The sequence below is a fragment of the Cervus elaphus genome, chromosome 12 (assembly GCF_910594005.1).
Source record: "Cervus elaphus chromosome 12, mCerEla1.1, whole genome shotgun sequence".
Lineage (NCBI taxonomy): Eukaryota > Metazoa > Chordata > Mammalia > Artiodactyla > Cervidae > Cervus > Cervus elaphus.
The window spans coordinates 58,036,344-58,055,545 of NC_057826.1; the positions used below are offsets into that span (position 1 = coordinate 58,036,344).

The 19,202-nt window shown below is 36.3% G+C and overlaps 1 protein-coding gene and 1 non-coding gene across 3 annotated transcripts in view; both read left to right on the plus strand.

Annotated features, from left to right (window-relative positions):
* Window positions 1-19,131, plus strand: part of SOS2 (SOS Ras/Rho guanine nucleotide exchange factor 2) — a 96,712-nt gene extending 77,581 nt beyond the window's left edge. For both annotated transcript variants that reach the window (XM_043919059.1, XM_043919060.1), the window contains 7 exons: window positions 1,100-1,217; window positions 2,303-2,475; window positions 5,015-5,131; window positions 6,381-6,642; window positions 7,170-7,211; window positions 15,633-15,742; window positions 17,430-19,131. In XM_043919059.1, the coding sequence (XP_043774994.1) occupies window positions 1,100-1,217; window positions 2,303-2,475; window positions 5,015-5,131; window positions 6,381-6,642; window positions 7,170-7,211; window positions 15,633-15,742; window positions 17,430-17,939 (1,332 nt within the window). In that variant the 3' untranslated portion in view covers window positions 17,940-19,131. The remainder of the gene's footprint in view (window positions 1-1,099; window positions 1,218-2,302; window positions 2,476-5,014; window positions 5,132-6,380; window positions 6,643-7,169; window positions 7,212-15,632; window positions 15,743-17,429) is intronic.
* On the plus strand, window positions 17,175-17,338 carry LOC122706065. The gene has a single exon (XR_006344316.1). It is a non-coding gene; the product is annotated as a U1 spliceosomal RNA (small nuclear RNA).
* Window positions 19,132-19,202: the final 71 nt, after the last annotated feature.

Sequence of the window (19,202 nt, forward strand, 5' to 3'; positions counted from 1 at the left end):
CCCAAGAATGACTTCTTCTTGACTCTTTGCTATTATGTAATTGTAGAATCATCTGAAAGCTTGGGGTATTCATAAGAATTGCACAGGTTCTATAAATCAATTTTGAAGAACTGACATTTTTACAATAATGAATCCTCCCAACTACAAACATAGTGTATCTCTCCATTTATTTATTTATTTAATAAAGTTCTATGGTTTTCTTGATGAAAACCTCACAACTGTTTTGTTAGATTTATATTAGAATATTTTAAAATTTGTTTTCTTTATTGATGCTATCCAGAAATGAAGTTGATTTTTGCTTATTGGTTTTACATCCAGCAATATTGCTAAATTCTTTCATTAACATTCTAAATGTAGATTTATTATATTTCTTTACATAATCATTTCCTCTGTGAATACTGGCAATTTTTCTTCTCAGTCCCTAGTCTTTTATTTGTTTGTTTGTTTATTTTTCTTGTCCATTCTAGTTAGAACTTCTGTAGAGTACTGAATAAAAGTTACAGTGCAGTCACCTTTGCTTTTTCCTTAAGTTAAAGGAAATGAGTTGAGTGGTTTTTCATCAAGTATGTTTGCTATCAATTTGTGTGTATGTGTGTGTGTGTGTGTCAGGTTAAAAATAAAATTAATTGATTCTTAATTACAAAATATAATAATGAAATATAAAATAAATGACTGCTTACTTGGTTTAATAAATTTTTGTTCAATTCTTGACTCCCTCCCTTGGCCTTCTCCTCTTTACCAAAATCTTATTACCCTTCCAATAGAAAAATACTGAATGCCATGGGATTATATTTTTCTCCTATAGCTATAATTTGAAACTCCTGCTAATCAGGATTATAACTAATAATGACTTAAGGAAGATTGTTTTATTGTTTAATCCTCTAATTTATATTGGAAAAAAACTAAGTTTTAAAGTTCTATATTTATAGATAAGTCATTTCCAGCAAGTAGAGATAAGAATACTACTGGTCTCTAAATTTAAAAACTTTTTTTTCAAACATTTGTAAAACATTAAAACTGAAAGCTCTGCACCTAAAAAATATGATTGAGTTGTTTAAAATAAAAAAACAAATTATACTCCATTTATATATTTTTAAAGGCGTTGCAGGAAAGAAAAAGGAAAATTTTGGATGAAGCTGTGGAATTAAGTCAAGATCATTTTAAAAAATATCTAGTGAAACTTAAATCAATCAATCCACCCTGTGTGCCTTTTTTTGGTAAGTTGCAAAATATGGATTTATATTTTGAGGGAGAGTTTGTTATATAGCAAAAAGAGACCAGCCTTTAGAAGCAGATAGTCCTGATTTTATATCTGAGCATATCTACTTTTATTAGCTGTCTATATTGATAAATAAAACCTAAACTCTCTATGTAGACTCTTATCTATAAAACTTCTAATTCTGGTAGTTATAGAGTTGTAAGGAGTCCTGTGGAATCTCTTCTATAAGAGCAGTAGTCTCATTCATGAGGGCTCCACCCTCATAAGTTTAGCACCTGTCCCAGGGACGGGGGAGCCTGGTGGGCCGCCGTCTATGGGGTCGCACAGAGTTGGACACGACTGAAGCTACTCAGCAGCAGCAGCAAATGCCTCACCAATTCATTCTGTCACATTGGGCATTAGGATTTCAACATATGAATTTTGAACATTCGACTATTCAAATTATAGCACACACCAAAAATGTCTCCAGACATTCCCAGATATCTGTCCCCTGGGGGACAGAATTGCCCCCAGTTGAGAGCCGCTGATGTAAATGAATCTAATTATGTGTGAAAGAGAAACTGAAAACTTTCTTCCTGTCCAAAACTGAAGAATAATTCGTTTGTGTCTAAATTACAGGCTTTGGGAAAGCAGAATTAGTTTACATATCTGTAGTGTTATTAACCAGAATTGGCTTAAAATTAATTTGTTGGTCAATAATCACTTAAGATCATTGGTATTAAATATTTTATCAATAATCAATTAAGATCACTGGCGTTAAATATTTATAGTAAATATTAAAGTGGTTAGAGTAGATTTAACACATAATTTAGACTGTGGATGAATCCTCCCTTTTATTTTAGGCTATTAGACTAAGAAATGGCAAATTAAGCTCTTTATAAGCCCTAATTTTCTTTCAATTTTAAATTATTTTCATCCATGTAAAAAATTCTTCATGTAGAATTGATTATTAAATATATCAGAGATTTCACTAGTAAGAACTGCTGTATTATAGGATGTCTTTCAACTTTACTAGATCAATTGTTTTCCCAAATGGTTAAGTAACCAATTTTAAAACTTTTCTTCAAATACTTTTTTTACTAGGAATATATTTAACAAATATACTGAAGACTGAAGAAGGGAATAATGATTTTTTAAAAAAGAAAGGGAAAGATTTAATCAATTTCAGTAAGAGGAGGAAAGTAGCTGAAATTACTGGAGAAATTCAGCAGTATCAAAATCAACCTTACTGTTTACGGATAGAACCAGAAATGAGGGTAAATATTTTCTTTGCTTATCTTTAAAAGAGAACATGTTAAGTCCTCTGCCCTCTCTAAGAAATTCCATAGCCATACAGTATGATCTTTATTTTTGTTATGAAAGTAATATGCATTAATGAATCAATAGATAGAAGTGGTGAATATTAGATATTCTCCACTAACAATCTGCCGTTATAAATATTACTAGGCACTTTGTCTTGACAGTTATTGCTGCTTTGTGCAACAGGTTTAAGTAACACTTCCAAAAAAATGAATGACAAAATGGAATGAAAGATGCTTTCTGATATCCACACAGTAAAAAGAAAATCCACTACCAGTACTATCATTAATTAATAGACATTTTAGGTATTTTACATGTGCCAGTATAACATTAAGTAATTAATACTTTTATAAGAACACTGCATTTAAGTAGGGGAAGGGGTTGGGAGAGTAATATGTATGTATGCATAGCAAAAAAATGATTTTTTAAAAAATATTTTATCACTTGATATCCTGTTTTGAGCAATAGTTCATAATATTGTTTCTGTGGTACTATAAGGTGTGAATATCTTCTAAATTAGAGTAAATACTATGGTATTATGTCTTTAGTAAGTAGATATTATTGTGTTATGTTTATTTGAAATTCAGAACATATAACTATCAGAGTAAGTTTACCTTTCACATTAAAGATTGTGGTGCACTTTCAGATATAGTCTGCAGGTTGAGCATTTTGAGTGAAAATGGTTGCCATCATTCCTGTCCTCCTAAATTGTAAGATGGTAACTATTCTTTGTTCCAAGTTCAAAACAAAGAACCCTAAAGTCCTAAGAAAAATTGACTTGAAGCATACACTGTTGTGAAAATATAGACAGATACTTACTTTAAAGAAAATGGTCATTTGTTTCATCCCCTTCTCTCAGCATTTAGCCAACCCTCTGTGACTTGGTGCTACATAGGGGTAAAGAAATGTTCTTGAGGGAATTCCCTGGAGATCCAGTGCCATGGACCCAGGTTCAATCCCCGTTCAGGGAACTAAGATCCACAAGCAGTGTGATGGGGCCAAAAAAAAAAAAAAAAAAGAAATGTTTTTGAAGCCCAGATTAGAATTCACATGTATTTCCTCCCAGAAATAATGTTGCATTTTAGTTGGGTATAATTAAAGTAGTGCTTTTAGCATTCATATCTCAATAATTCCTAATACGTTTCTGGATCTGATCTAGACATCCTATCGTCATTTAAAGCATTATTTTGAGGGTAAGGGGCAGAGAATGCTTGTTTTACGATTGACTCAAAGTAAGCTTAAAATGTAAATAAAGTAGCCATTCACTTTCAAGGCATAGTTAACCAAACTAAATAGTATTTAAAAGTAGAGTAACAGATGAGAAAATCACAATTATAACTTAATAAGTCTTTAAATTACTGTTGGTCCATATGATTTAATTTAGCTGACTTGAATATAAGAATAAATTGTTTCAGTATTGTTAAAGTGGTAATGCAATTTTCTTGAAATTGGCAGAACGCCTGAAAAATGGAAGAAGTCATTTTGCCTACTGGTAAAGCTAAAACTCAGAACTTATTTTTACATATGCTTCTAAGCCTCTTCAAAAATTAAATAAAACCAAATCCAATCATTTGCTTCTAAGGAAGTTATCAGAAATGCACAGAAAAATTTATGCCCGAGTTGATAATAACAGTAATTATAATTATAATAACAAAGAATTAGAAACCACCTATGTAAGTTAATACCTATATGGAAATTGGTGAAATAAATTCTGGAACATTTCATCTGATGAAGTACAATATAGCTAAAATTTGCATTATTTAAAGCAAACCATACAGAAAAAAATTAATATTTTCAAAAGGCTAAAAATACCTATGTTGTGATTCCAATTTTGCAGGAAAAAAATTGTATTAATGTATATGTGCATATGTTCACACACATAGTTAAAACACTGGAAGAATGTCCCAATAGTAAAATGCTGACAGTGCAGTCTCTCATTGTGAGATTACTGTTTCCCTTCCTGCACTTTGTTAAATCATCTAAACTTTCTACTTAAAAACCTATGTTTAAGTTTAGGAAATACTTTTTCATGAAAGACAAAAGTTATTTTGCTAGATGTGAGCACAGGTATGTTAAAATATATTATTGTCCTTGAAATTATTTTTGAATAGACTTTAATCCAATTTATCTCTACTTTTTTTCTGATCATCAAAGTTTTATTGTGGATTATAATTATAATTCTGTTTTAAACACTTTTGACTTATTACTGATGATCATTTTGTTGTGTAATCAGTAGGAATGTTAACTGAGGGATACCAAGCTATTAATATGATAATAAGTGAAAGTCTGTTCATCTTCTTAGTAGAACTTTAAGACTGGAGTATAAAACTTCCATAAAAACTATAATTTTATCCCAAAATAGAGAGATTGGAATCAGCAATCCTTGAGGGCTTTTCAGACATTAGGATCTATTAATTTGTTGATAATTTTTTGATATTAAACTGATAAACATTTTAATAAAATCTAAAATATGTACTTATGGATATTTAATTCCAGAGATTCTTTGAAAACCTTAACCCCATGGGATGTGCTTCTGAAAAAGAGTTTACAGATTATTTGTTCAACAAGTCACTAGAAATTGAACCCCGAAACTGCAAACAGCCACCTCGATTTGTAAGTCCATTACAATTTTGGAAAATTTTGTTCTTTAAAACAATATTGCCTTTAATGTTCAGCAGACTATTTCCATTAAAATCATACTTTGCTTGAATACCTGTTTTGTTTTGCAGTATTACACTGTTTCTAAAATTATATATCCTGTTAGCAGTTAGATAAAACCTGATTTATCCTCTCTCTCAGAACCACTTACTTACCCATCCATTTCTGATCCTTCCTAGTATAATGGGGAAAGCGATGAGAAAGTGAGAACCTAAATGACAGGTAGGTAATAGGACAGGGAATGAAGAGACTTGAGAAGGAGTAAGGAGATATATTGTGGTTCTTCTGACTTGACCATGGTTTCTGCCGTAAGAACACCGCTGTCCACAGTTACCACTGGAACCCACCTCAGTCACTAAAATTTGCTACTGTACAGTAGTTCCTTTTATTCCTGGGGTTTACAGTGACACAGAAGTAGTAGAAAACCAATTACAAGTAGCTGAAAGTGAAACAAGATGTGGAAGGAAGTAAAAAAGCATTTATAAAACACGAACCTTGGGCCAGATAAGTTTCATATTACCTCATCTCCACAACAATTGTATGATGTTGAACTTAGTCTCATTTTACAGACATAAAGACTGAGGCTCAAAGGAGATAAATAACCTTTTCGAGGCTGCATAGCTAGATAAGGGCACACTTGAGGTTTTAACTTAAATTATCTGAATCTGAGTTCGTATTTTTCATTAAGTTACCACTGTGGGAATTTTTAAAAGTAGAGGGTGAAGGTGAGAGACAATGATAGCAATTTTTCCCAAAGACTCTACAGTATTGTTGCAGCGGTTGGTCATTTATTATTTTGTGGAGTTGAGGAGAGGCATGTCTCTTTTTTCTATAGCACCTGGCATAATATGTTGTATTTATTATATCTACAGTAAATATTTATAAAATTGATATCAATAATTTGAAGAAATTTAGATTCAGGTGTCTTGGGAGCAAACAGTTGTTTTCACACAAATTTTACAGTATTTTATTTCTGAATTATGAAAAGATGTTTACTTATACAGTATTCGAGTCCACCTTAAAATTAAGCCAATCAAATCTCAAAGTGTTCTGCTGGAATGTTACAGACTGTCCTTGCAGGTTGGGATTTATTGTACTCTTTTAACTGTATACTAATATGCTAAACCATAATACTTTACATAATGTACTTTATTTATTAAAGTACATGCAAGTTAGTAATGGTAATTACATTTGCTTTTCCTAGCCTAGGAAATCAGCTTTCTCCTTAAAATCTCCTGGAATAAGGCCTAACACAGGCCGACATGGCTCTACCTCAGGTACTTTGCGAGGTCACCCAACACCATTAGAAAGAGAACCATGTAAAATAAGCTTTAGTCGGATTGCTGAAACGGAGCTTGAATCAACAGTGTCAGCACCAACCTCTCCAAATACACCATCTACCCCACCAGTATCTGCTTCTTCAGACCTTAGTGTGTTTTTAGATGTGGATCTCAACAGTTCCTGTGGTATGTATTTGACGTAAATTGTTTGGCAATAAAGGGAATCTTGTGTTTTAATTCTCATCATTTTAGTTAGGAAATTGTAGAATCTTTTACAAACTATATTAGTATAAAAAATGACATCTATATATGAAAATAGTGATTAACACAGGGGAGTAAAGCATTATTTGTGCATTGCTTCTGCATATTATTTTCTAGTTTATTCATTCAACAAAGATTTATTCAGGACCTTTTGAGCCCCAGTACTACTCTAAAGGGAGCAATAGCCAATGAAAAAGAAAACAAAGCAGATAAGTTCTGTGAAGGAAATTTAAAGAGACTGATAGAGAGGGAACTATTTATGCTAAGAAAGGAAAAACATTTCAAGTACAAAGAATACCATATTCATTCTTTAAAAACTAACATGGCAAAAGATGATGATAAAATTCTGAACTCTGTGCATGTTATTATGTATGTTTTTATGCAAACATATTTTTAAAATAAAATCATACATATTACCTTCCTTTTCAAATTGATTTTTCTCCTTCTAATAGGAAGCAATAGCATCTTTGCTCCAGTCCTCTTGCCTCATTCAAGTAAGTAGGAATTTAACTTGATTCTAATGAAATGACTATAAAGATGATAATTGCATTGATGAACTTTGTATATGAATATTTTGAATTTTAGCAACATGTAAAGATTTTACAAAATGAAATTCTTACAAATGGGTGGAATAATTTTTTTACACTTGGATACTATTTAAACTTTACTATTGTTTATTTTCATCATTTTACTACATATGTTTTAGGGACTGCACGATGCTGAGCAAATTACTTAGCATCTCCAATTTGTTAAGGGTCAAATGAGATAACTGTATAGAGCTCCTAGGACATTGCTTGGCGCAGAAGGAACAGTGATTTCATATCAGTTGTCTGTCCTCTTCCCTGCTATTTCCAATTCATTTTTCTACAGGAATAATACTAAATGTTTATCAGGTTCCTAGGCTAGCCTTCATCATTTATTTCTTCTCATGAGCTTGTTTAGTTAAAGTAGCATTTTAAGTAAAATGCTATTCCGCCATCCTTAATTATGTCGTCAGTCCAGTTCAGTCGCTCAGTCGTGTCTGACTCTTTGCGACCCCATGAATTGCAGCACGCCAGGCATAAATACTGTCACCTACCTTTCTGTGGTCATTTGTTTAAAACAGAATAACCCAAAGGGACACAGCAGCCTCTGTAATAATTCTCCCAATCTAGAGGACTTCTGCTTCTATGATAGTAAAATGTAGATCATATAGATAGTAACAAGAGTCCCTGTCTTATGAGAAAAGTAAGTTTATTCTTCTCTCTCTTGAATCATTACTTTTAGACAGTGTTTAAAAGACATGGTAGATGAGGATTTCCCTCTTTGCCTAATAAACTTCCCGCATTTGGGAAAAATATTAATCACTGCTAAGTCAAGGAGTATATACCGTGATTATGCTTCCTTTCTTGTATGCTCTGTTTCCTGAAGTTAATAATAGCATCATTAATGTTTAGGATTTTTGTTTTTTTGTTTGTTTGTTTTTTAAATGTCTATTGCTAAGTCTTCCCACACCCTTTAAAACCACAGTTTTCCTTAAAGTCAGACCATTTGGGGAAATTACCAAGAGTTTTTTGGTTTTGAGGGTTTTTGTGTATGCTTTTTAACTGGGAAACTTCCTTACTGATGATCTTTTGTCCTCCTGCTCCATTTGGGACTGGTTGCTGTCTCGGCCTCTGACTTAGCTGAAATCCTAGAACTTTCTTCTGCTGTCATACTGGAAATTCCCTTCATCTCTCATGTATTGTATTCTTGATTTTTGGATTCCTTGTCTTCTTTCTTGATATGCTCCCTTATTTTGATAGGGGTACATTGTGTAGTAGCTACCTGAGAAAGGATACATGGGATATAAATTTTTAAGTTCTTGCATTTCTGAAAATGTATTTATTATATATTTCATTGTTAATAGTTTAGCCAGGAGAATTCCCTGGAAGTCCAGTGGTTAGGACTCTGCACTTTTGCTGCCAAGGGCCTGGGTTCATTTCCTGATCAGGGAACTGATATTCCACAAGCCTGCATGCTCAAGCGCAGTCACTCAGTCGTATCCGACTCTTTGCGACCCCTTTGGCTCTAGCCCACCAGGCTCCTCTCTCCAGGGAATTTTCCAGGCCAGAATACTGGGGTGGGTTGCTATTTCCTTCTGCAAGCCCACATGGTGCAAACTGGCCCCCCAAGGCCCCCCAAAAAAGTTTGGCTGGGTAGAGAAATTTAAGTCATTTTCAGCCAGAATCTTGAAGACAGTTTCCCACCGTGTTTTAGCTTTCATAGTTGCTGTTTTGAAGTCTAGTATCATTCACTCATAAATTATTCATGCATAATTTTTAAATGCCTGTTACATGCAGGTCCTATTGTAGGTACAAGAGAAGTGGCACTGAACAAAATAGATAAAACTCCTTCTGTCAGTGACCCTACATTCTTAACACTTTTTTTTTGAAAACTGCAGTTTACTTGTTGGAATAACAAAGAGACCCAAAACTACAGTGCCTTAAATAAAATGGAAGTTTGTTTCTCAAAATAGCCAGAGTAAGGAAACAACTCTGCTCTACTAGGTTCTCAAACTAGCAGGGCAACCCAGGATTCTCAAAATGTGTCTTCCCTCTCTGAGTTTTGAGCAACTGATTTGAGTTGTTACCATTTTTCTGCCAGTAGGAACTTGGAGGGCAAGGAACTTTGTTTACAAAAACATGGTCTGGGAGTTGCACACATCACTCCTGCTCTCATCCCATTGGCCAAAACTTAGTCACGTGAACACAGCTGTGAGAACTGTTCTCTCTAACTAGGCAGATCCTATTACTAAAAGGAAGAAAGGGAAAGGTGCCCTGGGGGACAGGTAGGAGTCTCTACCACATAAAATTCAAGAAGCTTTTAGGACCTTCTGTTTATTCCTAATGATCAGTACATTCACAGTGATCTACTTTGATGTGGGTCTTCTTTTTTTTTCATTTTGCTGTGTATCTAATGAGCCATTTAAATTTAGAGATTTGTGTCTTTGATTTCTAGCAAATTTTCCATCTATCATTTTGTTAATACTTTCTTCGCTTCCATGTTCTCTGGCTCCCCTTTTGGAGCTTATTTTCCATATTGTAGTACATCCTAGATTCGTTGTTTAGTTTTCTTTTATCTCCTCTTGTCCATCTCTTTGTTTTTATGTTCTGTTTTCTGGGAGATTGCCTTACTTTAATCACCCAGCTTTTCTATTTTTTTTCATCTATCATGATTTTTAATTTCTCAGAATTCTTTCTAAATTCCCTCTCAGCATGCCATTTTTATATTTTTCTCTTCTGGCTTAATTTTTTAATTTTTGAAAGATTTTGTTTCTGGTATGGTGTTTTTTGTTTCTGAGTTTCTTCTATTAGTTGTGGTCTGTGGTCTTTCATACTGGAGGGTTTTCTTTCTTATCTTATATCCTTAGCTTTTTGTTCCTATTTTAAAGTGAGACAGTATAACTTGATGGGAAGATCCGTATCCATGGGTAAAACTTGTTGACTTGTGGGTTTCACTGTAGGGTGATAGAGTGATGAGAATTTTTTTAACTAGGAAATCCCCATATTTCAGAATCTGTGAGGCCTTTTCTGTAAGAGTATTTAGTTTCTTCAAAGAAAGGTCTTTGAATCTTCTCCCTGGGTGACCTTTGCATTTAGTATGAAAATCTGTTTTCAGCACAGACTAGTGTCCCCAAGTCTGATGTTTAGATTCTCCAGCGAATAAAACCCTCAGTCTCCTGCCAGTGGTGGAAATGTGGTAATGTCCTGGCCTCATTAAGTGCAGAATAGGGTTTCCGGGTCCTCGTGTCCCTTGTGTAGACTTAAGCAAGTCCTCTGCCCGGCGCCCTCCCTTATACCGAGTGCCTTTGATTCCCGACCCCGCCTGTGCGTGTGGGGCAGTTTTGTGGCTCTTTGTCGGTCTTGCTCAGCACAGACAGTTGGGTTTCGTCTTCCTCCATTTGTCTCCTTCATAGACACTGTAGTCCACCTTTATGGGTTGAAGCCTCAGGATTCAGATGTTTCCTGGCTTCATTGAAGTTTGTATATGTTTCTTATTTTCCTTATTGTTCAGCAGTGGAAATGTTTTTACTATATATATTAGTTTCTAGTGCTTCAGTAACAGAGTACCACAAACTGAGTGACTTCAATTCTACTTCTGAGGCTGAGAATCTGAAAAATCAAGATGGCAGGGCTATGCTCCCTCTAAAACCTGTAAGGAAGGATCTTTCCTTGGCTTTTCTGGCTTCTGCCTTTGCTGGTAATCCCTGGCATCCTTTGGTTTGTAGATAGATCACTTTAACCTCTGCCTCTGTGGTCACATGGCCAGCTTATCCTTGTATCTTGTTTTCTCTTCAACTGTGTTTATAAAGATACCAGTCACACAGAATTAGGACTTCCTAGGTGGCACAGTGGTAAAGAATCTGCCTGCCAACGCAAGAGACGCAGGAGATGTGTGTTCAATTCCTGGGTTGGGAAGATCCCCTGGAGGAGGAAATGGCAACCTACTCCAGTATTCTTGCCTGTGAAGCCCCATGGACAGAGCAGCCTGGAGGCCCACTCTTTATGACCCACTCTTCATGGGTCGCAAAGAGTTGGATACGACTGAGCACACAGCACACAGACAGAAATAGGGTCACTTTCATCCTAACCTGATTACAGGGCTGTAAAGTCTATATTTCCCAATAGAGCCATATTTATTGGTACTGAGGCTAGGACTTCAACATAACTTTTATGGAGGGAAGGGACACAGTTCGATTTATCACACTATGTCATTTTAGAACAAGGAGTTTTAGACATTATTTTGGGTGATAGTAACATATACTTTCCATATCATAAATAAAATCATGTTTTGAATTTAAATAGAAAACATTGAGAATAACCACATAAAATTCCGAGTGTCTTAAGGTCCTGAAAGAAATAAAAGTACAAAAAGTGCTCACGTACAGTGAGAAAAACAGCAAGAAACAATGGACATGAATAGACAGTTTACATCAAAGAATGAGCAAGCCTATCTTAAAAGGTACTCATGTATCACTTACCCTTGTGAGTTAATCTATTAGTATGATCCTTTTGGAGAGAAATTTGAAAACAACGTATCAAACCAAAAAAATGTTCACACCTTTTGGTCTTATTCATTCAATAGAAAATTGAGTATTGGACCAGCTACTCTGCCAACTACTAAGGATTCAGTAGCAAACAAGAAAAAGTCTCTGCCTTCGTTAATACTGAATACCAAAAAATTTTTGTGAAGAAGGCACATACATGAAGATCACATTGCTCATCCCACTCACTCTCTTGGTTTTTCTACTTTACTTTTAGCTCCTTAGTCTCTCTTGCTGGTTTCTCTGCATTTTCCCCAACCTATTAAAATTGGAAAGTCCTAAGTCTCTGAATCTCTTTTCTTCTCACTCACTTGGTGTCTCATTCAGTGTTACATCATCTGTAAGATCATAAGTCCCCGGTTTTTTCCTCTGCCCAGAGCTTCTCTCTTGACCTTTAGCCTCGTATAATCAGTGTCCTGTTCGAGGTCTCTATTTGATGTCATCCCCTCTAAAGTCGTTCTCCCATTGCCACCTCTTCTCAGTTATAATCACATTTGTCTAATTGCTGAGGCTGAAAATATTAAGAGCTATGATTTACCTGTTTCTTTTTTTTTTTTCTTTTTTATTTATTTTTATTAGTTGGAGGCTAATTACTTTACAATATTGTAGTGGTTTTTGCCATACATTGACATGAATCAGCCATGGATTTACATGTCTTCCCCATCCTGATTCCCCCTCCCACCTCCCTCCCCATCCCATCCCTCTGGGTCATCCCAGTGCACCAGCCCCGAGCACTTGTCTCATGCATCCAACCTGGGCTGGCAATCTGTTTCACACTTGATAATATACGTGTTTCGATGCTGTTCTCTCGGATCATCCCACCCTCGCCTTCTCCCACAGATTCCAAAAGTCTGTTTTATACATCTGTATCTCTTTTTCTGTCTTGCATATAGGGTTATCATTACCAGTCTTTCTAAATTCCATATATATGCATTAGTATACTGTATTAGTGTTTTTCTTTCTGGCTTACTTCACTCTGTATAATGGGCTCCAGTTGCATCCACCTCATTAGAACTGATTCAAATGAATTCTTTTTAAAGGCTGAGTAATATTCCATTGTGTATATGTACCACAGCTTTCTTACACATTCGTCTGCTGATGGGCATCTAGGTTGCTTCCATGTCCTGGTTATTACAAACAATGCTGCGATGAACACTGGGGTGCACGTGTCTCTTTCAGGTCTGGCTTCCTCGGTGTGTTACCTGTTTCTTTTTCTCATACCCCAAGTGTGATCCATCAACAAATCTTATTTACTCTGAAAATATATCCAGGATCTAACCATTTCTTGACTTCTTTACTACTGCTACCCTGGTTCAAGTGACCACAGTCACTTACCTGGTTTATTATAGTAGCATCCTTACTTCCCCCCTTCCGTACTTCAGTTTTCAATTCAGCAGATGGGTCCTTTTAGAATGTAGGTTAGACTTGACTCACCACTACTTAAAGCCCATGGCCTTCCATCTTATAGTCAAAGACACCGTTTCAGTTTCTTCAGAAAGGACCCATAAGGTCCTGTGAAATTTGGCCTCTGACCAGTCAGACTTCATCACCTGCTGTTCTCTCCTGTCACCTGCTCTGCATCCTGGACATCCTCCCACAGCAGGACTTCTGTTCTTCCGACTCCCTCTGCTTAGAGTGCCGTTCACCCGTCTGGCCTAATGGCATGCTCCCTTGCCTCCTTCAACCTTTCTTCTCAGTGTTTCCTGAGGGAGGTCTTCCCTGATCACCCTGTTTGAACTTGCTCCCCATTCCCTATCTAATATTTCTTCTTTTAACTTACAGCTGTTATACTTTTACTTAATCATCATGTTTATTCTTTCTTACCAACCTAGAATGTAAGCTTCATAAGGACATGAAATTTTGCTTCTTGTTTACTGCTGTATTGCTAGTGCCTAGAAGAGTGCTGGCACTGCAGCAGATACCCAGTAAATATGTGTTGCGTGGATGGATGTGTGAATGATAAAAAATTGGAAGTAACTTACATAGCTAACTAACATTACAGAAATTGTTTAGTAAATTATCCTACATTCACTAGTATAGAATAATGAAGTTATTTTAAAAGCTCACAAAACCTGAATAATCTGTGGGGAAGTGCTGTTAATGGAAAATAAAATTGAAGTTGAGACTTAAGCACGGGTTATTAAGTGCCTCCTGTCATAGTGGTTAAGTGGTCTGACTATAGAGTCAGACTCAGTTTCAAAAACTTAAAACAAATGTCTCATCATCATTAAGATATTTTTTGCTTCCATAAGCGTGTGTGTTTCTGTAGGGAAGAGAAGACTCAACTAAGTCTGCTTAAACAATAAGAAAGCATTCTGACTCATTAGCTGAAAATCTGGAGGATGGCTGCTTTAAGGCTGGTTGATTCAGTGGTTCAGTGATATTATCAAAGACCAGGTTTCTTTTTGACTGTTCGTTGTTTTGTCCAGATTATCAGCTTTATCTGAGGCTGTTTTCCCTCAAAGTCGAAAGAGGGGTGGCAGGAGCAATAAAAAGGTTATGTGTGTCCTTGCTCAGTCAAGTGAGAAAGAGGCACAAAGAAAGACTGACAGACTGCTTTTCCAAAAGAACAAGAAACTTCCTTTTCAGTAGCCTCTCGCATAACTCCTTTCAGATTTCAGTAGTCTGAATTGGGTCCTGTGCCAACAGCTAAACCAGTTACTCTAGCTGAGGGGATGGTCTAAGCAGGCCCCATCTTTGGAGCTAAGGGGTGAGGTCAGATTTCACTGAAGCACTTGGCTGCATGCATAAAAAGGAGGTAGCTACAAATCTGATCTTGTCAAGAAAATGAGTCCTTTGTCCACTTCTTGACTGGAATTGGGGTGCCCTGGGCAGAATTGGCTGACTAAACCATATGGAATGGATTCACCATCACCTAGAGACAAAGACAGGGCAGAGTGTGCTGGGCAAGCAAAAGGAATGTATTGACAGTGGGTAGTGCTCTCCCTGACCTCCTCGAACCATCTGCCAACACCACATAGGGATATTGTTTGTTTCTGCTGTTGGCACTCTGAGCCAGCAAGACCTCCTGGGGTGACTGCAGAGCGACATGATCAGGTCAGCAATTTTTGACATGGAGTAATGAGTGACATCTTTATGTGGATGTCCCATAAGCAGTTCACACAAACTCAGTGTGTTTAAAATTAAACTCATCAGCTTCTTTCCCAGCAAGCTCCTGTAAACCCAATCTCAGTATAATGATAAATAAGATTTGATCAATGCCTTTATACAGGTCCATAATTACAGGTATTATAACCATATGAAAAAGATAGAAGAAATGAACATGAAAATCATTCGTGTCTGGTTGGCATGTTTAGGGATAATTTTTCCTATAATACTTTATTATTTTGTAAATTTCCATTGATGTGGTTATGTAATATGTCCATTATCAATAAGAAATTTGTACAGAGAACAGTTCTGTGATACAACCGTACCCTATTGTCTCCTAAATGGAGGTTTTATTACCTATGTAGAAATGTATCTGATAGTAACTTTTTCAAAAATGCATGGTCTATGTTTTTGGATGATCTTTCTTTGGAAATTAGTACAGTTATATAAACAAAAGACTTTTCAGGGAGCAGAATCTCCTTATTAATCTTAATTGGATACTGTATTTTCATCTAGCAGTAGTACCTAGCATGTGGCAGGTACTATCAGTATCCATGCTATGGATATGAAAATACACACTGCCCTCAAAAAGCTTACACCTTAATGGAGAGGATAGCTAAACCAACAGTCAGCTACAGTACAGTCTGATGGATGCCATAGGAGAGGTGATCACAGATTGAAATAAAGTTTTATCTTATGATTGCATTGTGAGTTGTGGTTAAACTATTCTTTTTACCCCCAGAGTCTTTCTTCAGTTCGTGTGGTAGTTTACATAAGCTAAGTGAAGAGCCACTGATTCCTCCGCCACTTCCACCTCGAAAAAAATTTGATCAGGATGCTTCAAATTCCAAGGTAGGGAATTTCCCCAATGGTCCAGTGGTTAGGATGCTGTTTTTCCATTACAGGAGACCCAAGTTTGATCCTTGGTCAGGGAACTATAGATCCCACATGCTGTGTCTTGCGGCCAACAGGAGCAACAACAAAAATCCAAGGTAGTCAACAGGACTTGGGTTTGCCTCAACTTATTCAAAGTTGTGAATCTTCAAAACTGTGCTTATTCTTAAAAAGAGTCTGTCAATTATAATTTGGTTACCCTTTATGTTTTTTAAATACTTAGGTTGTTTTATTTAGAATATACCTTAAATAACTAATCCTCATAATACTTTTTCTAAAAAAAAAAAGAGGCTGGGCAGATCCATAGATACTCAGAAGTACGTTTTCTTTCGGGTAGAGATGGGAAGAACTGTAGTATTCAAAGCATTCTCCAAACTTTCAGCTGGTGCTTCTCAAACTTCAGGCTGCATCAGAAGCATCTGAAAGGTTTGTTAAAATCAGATGGCCAGAATTTCTGATTCAGTTGGTCTGGGGCAGGGCCCAAGAATTTTCATTTATAACAAGTCCCTACTAAGGCTTCCCTGGTGGCTCAGACGGTAAAGAATCTGCCTGCAGTGCAGGAGACCAGGTTTCAATCCCTGGGTCGGGAAGATCCCTGGAGGAGGCAATGGCTACCCACTCCAGTATCCTTGCCTGGAGAATTCCATGGAATGGGGAGCCTGGCGGGCTACACCCCATGGGGTCACAAAGTCGGACACGACTGAGCGACTAACGCTTTCACTTTCGGTAGTGCTGATGCTGCTGATCCTGGGTCACACTTTGGAGAACCACCACTCTGAACCTCACTGGGGATGGTAGAAGTAAATGGCCAAAAAGCAGAAGCTGGATATTAAGTCCTCTTGACATTATGTTCTTTCATGTCTTGTTGTTCATTCACTAAGTCATGTCCGCCTCTTTGAGACCCCATGGACTGCATCACACCAGGCTTCCCTGTCCTTCATTATCTTCTGGAGTTTGCTCAAACTCATGTCCATTTAGTCGGTGATACCATCCAACCGTTTCATCCTCTGCTGCCCCCTTTTCTTGCTCTCATTCTTTCCTAGCATCATGGTCTTTTCTAGTGAGTTGGCTCTTCTATCCATCAGGTGGCCGAAGTATTGGAGCTTCAACTTCAGCATTCATGTCTACAAAACTATAACTTCTTTTCACTTACTTGCCCATTATAATTAAAATGCATAAATTTATAAACTATCTACAAAGCAAGATAATCTGAGGCTTTATAAGATTTCAGTTAAAACATCTCATATATAAAAATATTAAACTGAGCCCTGAATGAAACTGAATTTATTCATAAATCTGATCATTAAACCAGATTAACCTATTTTGTGTCTCTGGATTTAACTTAACACATAAGGATTTTTTAGTCTTTTTTTACTTTTAGTCTTTTTTTTTACTTACCTGGCAGAGGAGATACTGTGATCACGAAGGTAGTTCTCCCAGAGCGAGGCTCACCCATTGCACTGCGGGTGTGTTGACCTCTGCGATTTCCTCAAATGTGGGAAACTTGACTGCATAATTTGTGGTAGTGGGGGACTGCGTGCGCGCTTTCCCCTGAAAAAAATAAAAATAAAACAATAAAAATAAAAACTTTTTCTTATAGATGTTTCAAGAGAACAGAGGTATAATTTAATTTTTTTTTTTTGAGGGAACTATGAAATCTGATGATGACCCCCCTGCTATTCCACCAAGACAACCTCCTCCTCCAAAGGTAAAACCCAGAGTTCCTGCTCCTACTGGTCCATTTGACGGGCCTCTGCATAGTCCACCTCCACCGCCACCGAGAGATCCTCTTCCTGATACCCCTCCACCAGTTCCACTTCGGCCTCCAGAACACTTTATAAACTGTCCGTTTACTCTTCAGCCACCTCCACTGGGACATCTTCACAGAGATCCAGACTGGTTCAGAGACGTTAGTACGTGTCCAAATTCTCCGAACACTCCTCCTAGCACACCCTCTCCAAGGGTACCTCGTCGATGCTATGTGCTCAGTTCTAGTCAAAATAATCTTGCTCATCCTCAAGCTCCCCCTGTTCCACCAAGGCAGAATTCAAGCCCTCATCTACCAAAACTGCCACCAAAGACTTACAAACGGGAGCTTTCACACCCCCCAATGTATAGACTGCCTTTGTTAGAAAATGCAGAAACTCCTCAATGACCCTAGCCATATGTAGTCATTGACACTGGAATGGTATTTGTAAAGTTTCTTTTTTTTTAATTTATTCAAAAAAGGCATAGTATTTTAGTACTTTTTAAAAATAATGCTCTTACAAAAATGCTACTGATCAAATAAGCTTTTCAGAATTGGAAAAATAAAAATACAGAAGTCATTTACCATTATCCTCAGGTGATCAGTAGCATTGCCTTGTCTTGGATCCTCAGTGCTGCCAAAAGGCCAGTATAAGGAATTTATATTTGCACTGTAGACTCTGCTAAAATATGGTTTAAAGTAAAATTGATTGCACTGAAAGGGGATAGTGCATTTGTGGAATTTTTCAAATTTGAGTAACAGATGACTATTTAAGGCAGTGAATTTACACACATATGGGGGTGTGTGGTGATACTGATTTTTAAGCCTCTTAGTTTTTACATCTAGTTTTTACCGAAAATTGTGAATAACACCCACTATTCTTAAATTCTTCAATGCCATGTCTTAAATGCCAGAATTTGCTGCTGAAGACAAAAGTGAAAAATAGAATGAAAATAATAGAATGCACTGTGTTTATTATTTTGTCAAAATGTAAAGACTACCTAACTCAGTCATAGAGGGACAAAGGGCATATATCTTGTACAGATGTGCCTTTTTGTTTTTGCAGACTATGGTGTCTTTAGCTAACGAGTTGCCTATTGTTTTGGAAAACAAAGTTAATATGCCATATATGTACAGTTTTGTTTATATTGTATATTTAAAAATAATGCTAATAACCTATATAAATTTACGTGACTCAAGGCCTATAATACAATCTGCTACTTTACTAATTCATAAATCCGGAGGATAATTTTCTTATGGCATAGGAACCAACTGCATTGCCTTCAAAACCAAGTAACTTTCTCTATAAATCTCATGTTAACTAAAATTTTTTAAAGTATTTTTTTAGATTGGTAATATTTAAACCAGCAGTTAAAGCTTTATTAAACTTTTTAATCAGAGAAGTGATTAAAACTTTTATTTGCCATTTGTACTCCTCTGTTCAAAGTGATGAAAAAGCGTGTTTTGCTCTTAGTGCTAGCAGCAGTTGTAAAGTAGCCAAAAGCCACATTGTTTATTTACTGGTCTGTGGCCTTTTACTGTGCTTTGTATCAGAGTTCCTAACAAGATTAATAAATCACCCCAGTCTTAATTTTTAAAAGACTTTTAAAATGTGTTTTCATTATAAGGAACAAGGGGGTAGACTGTCGAGTTCTGTACAAGTAATACATA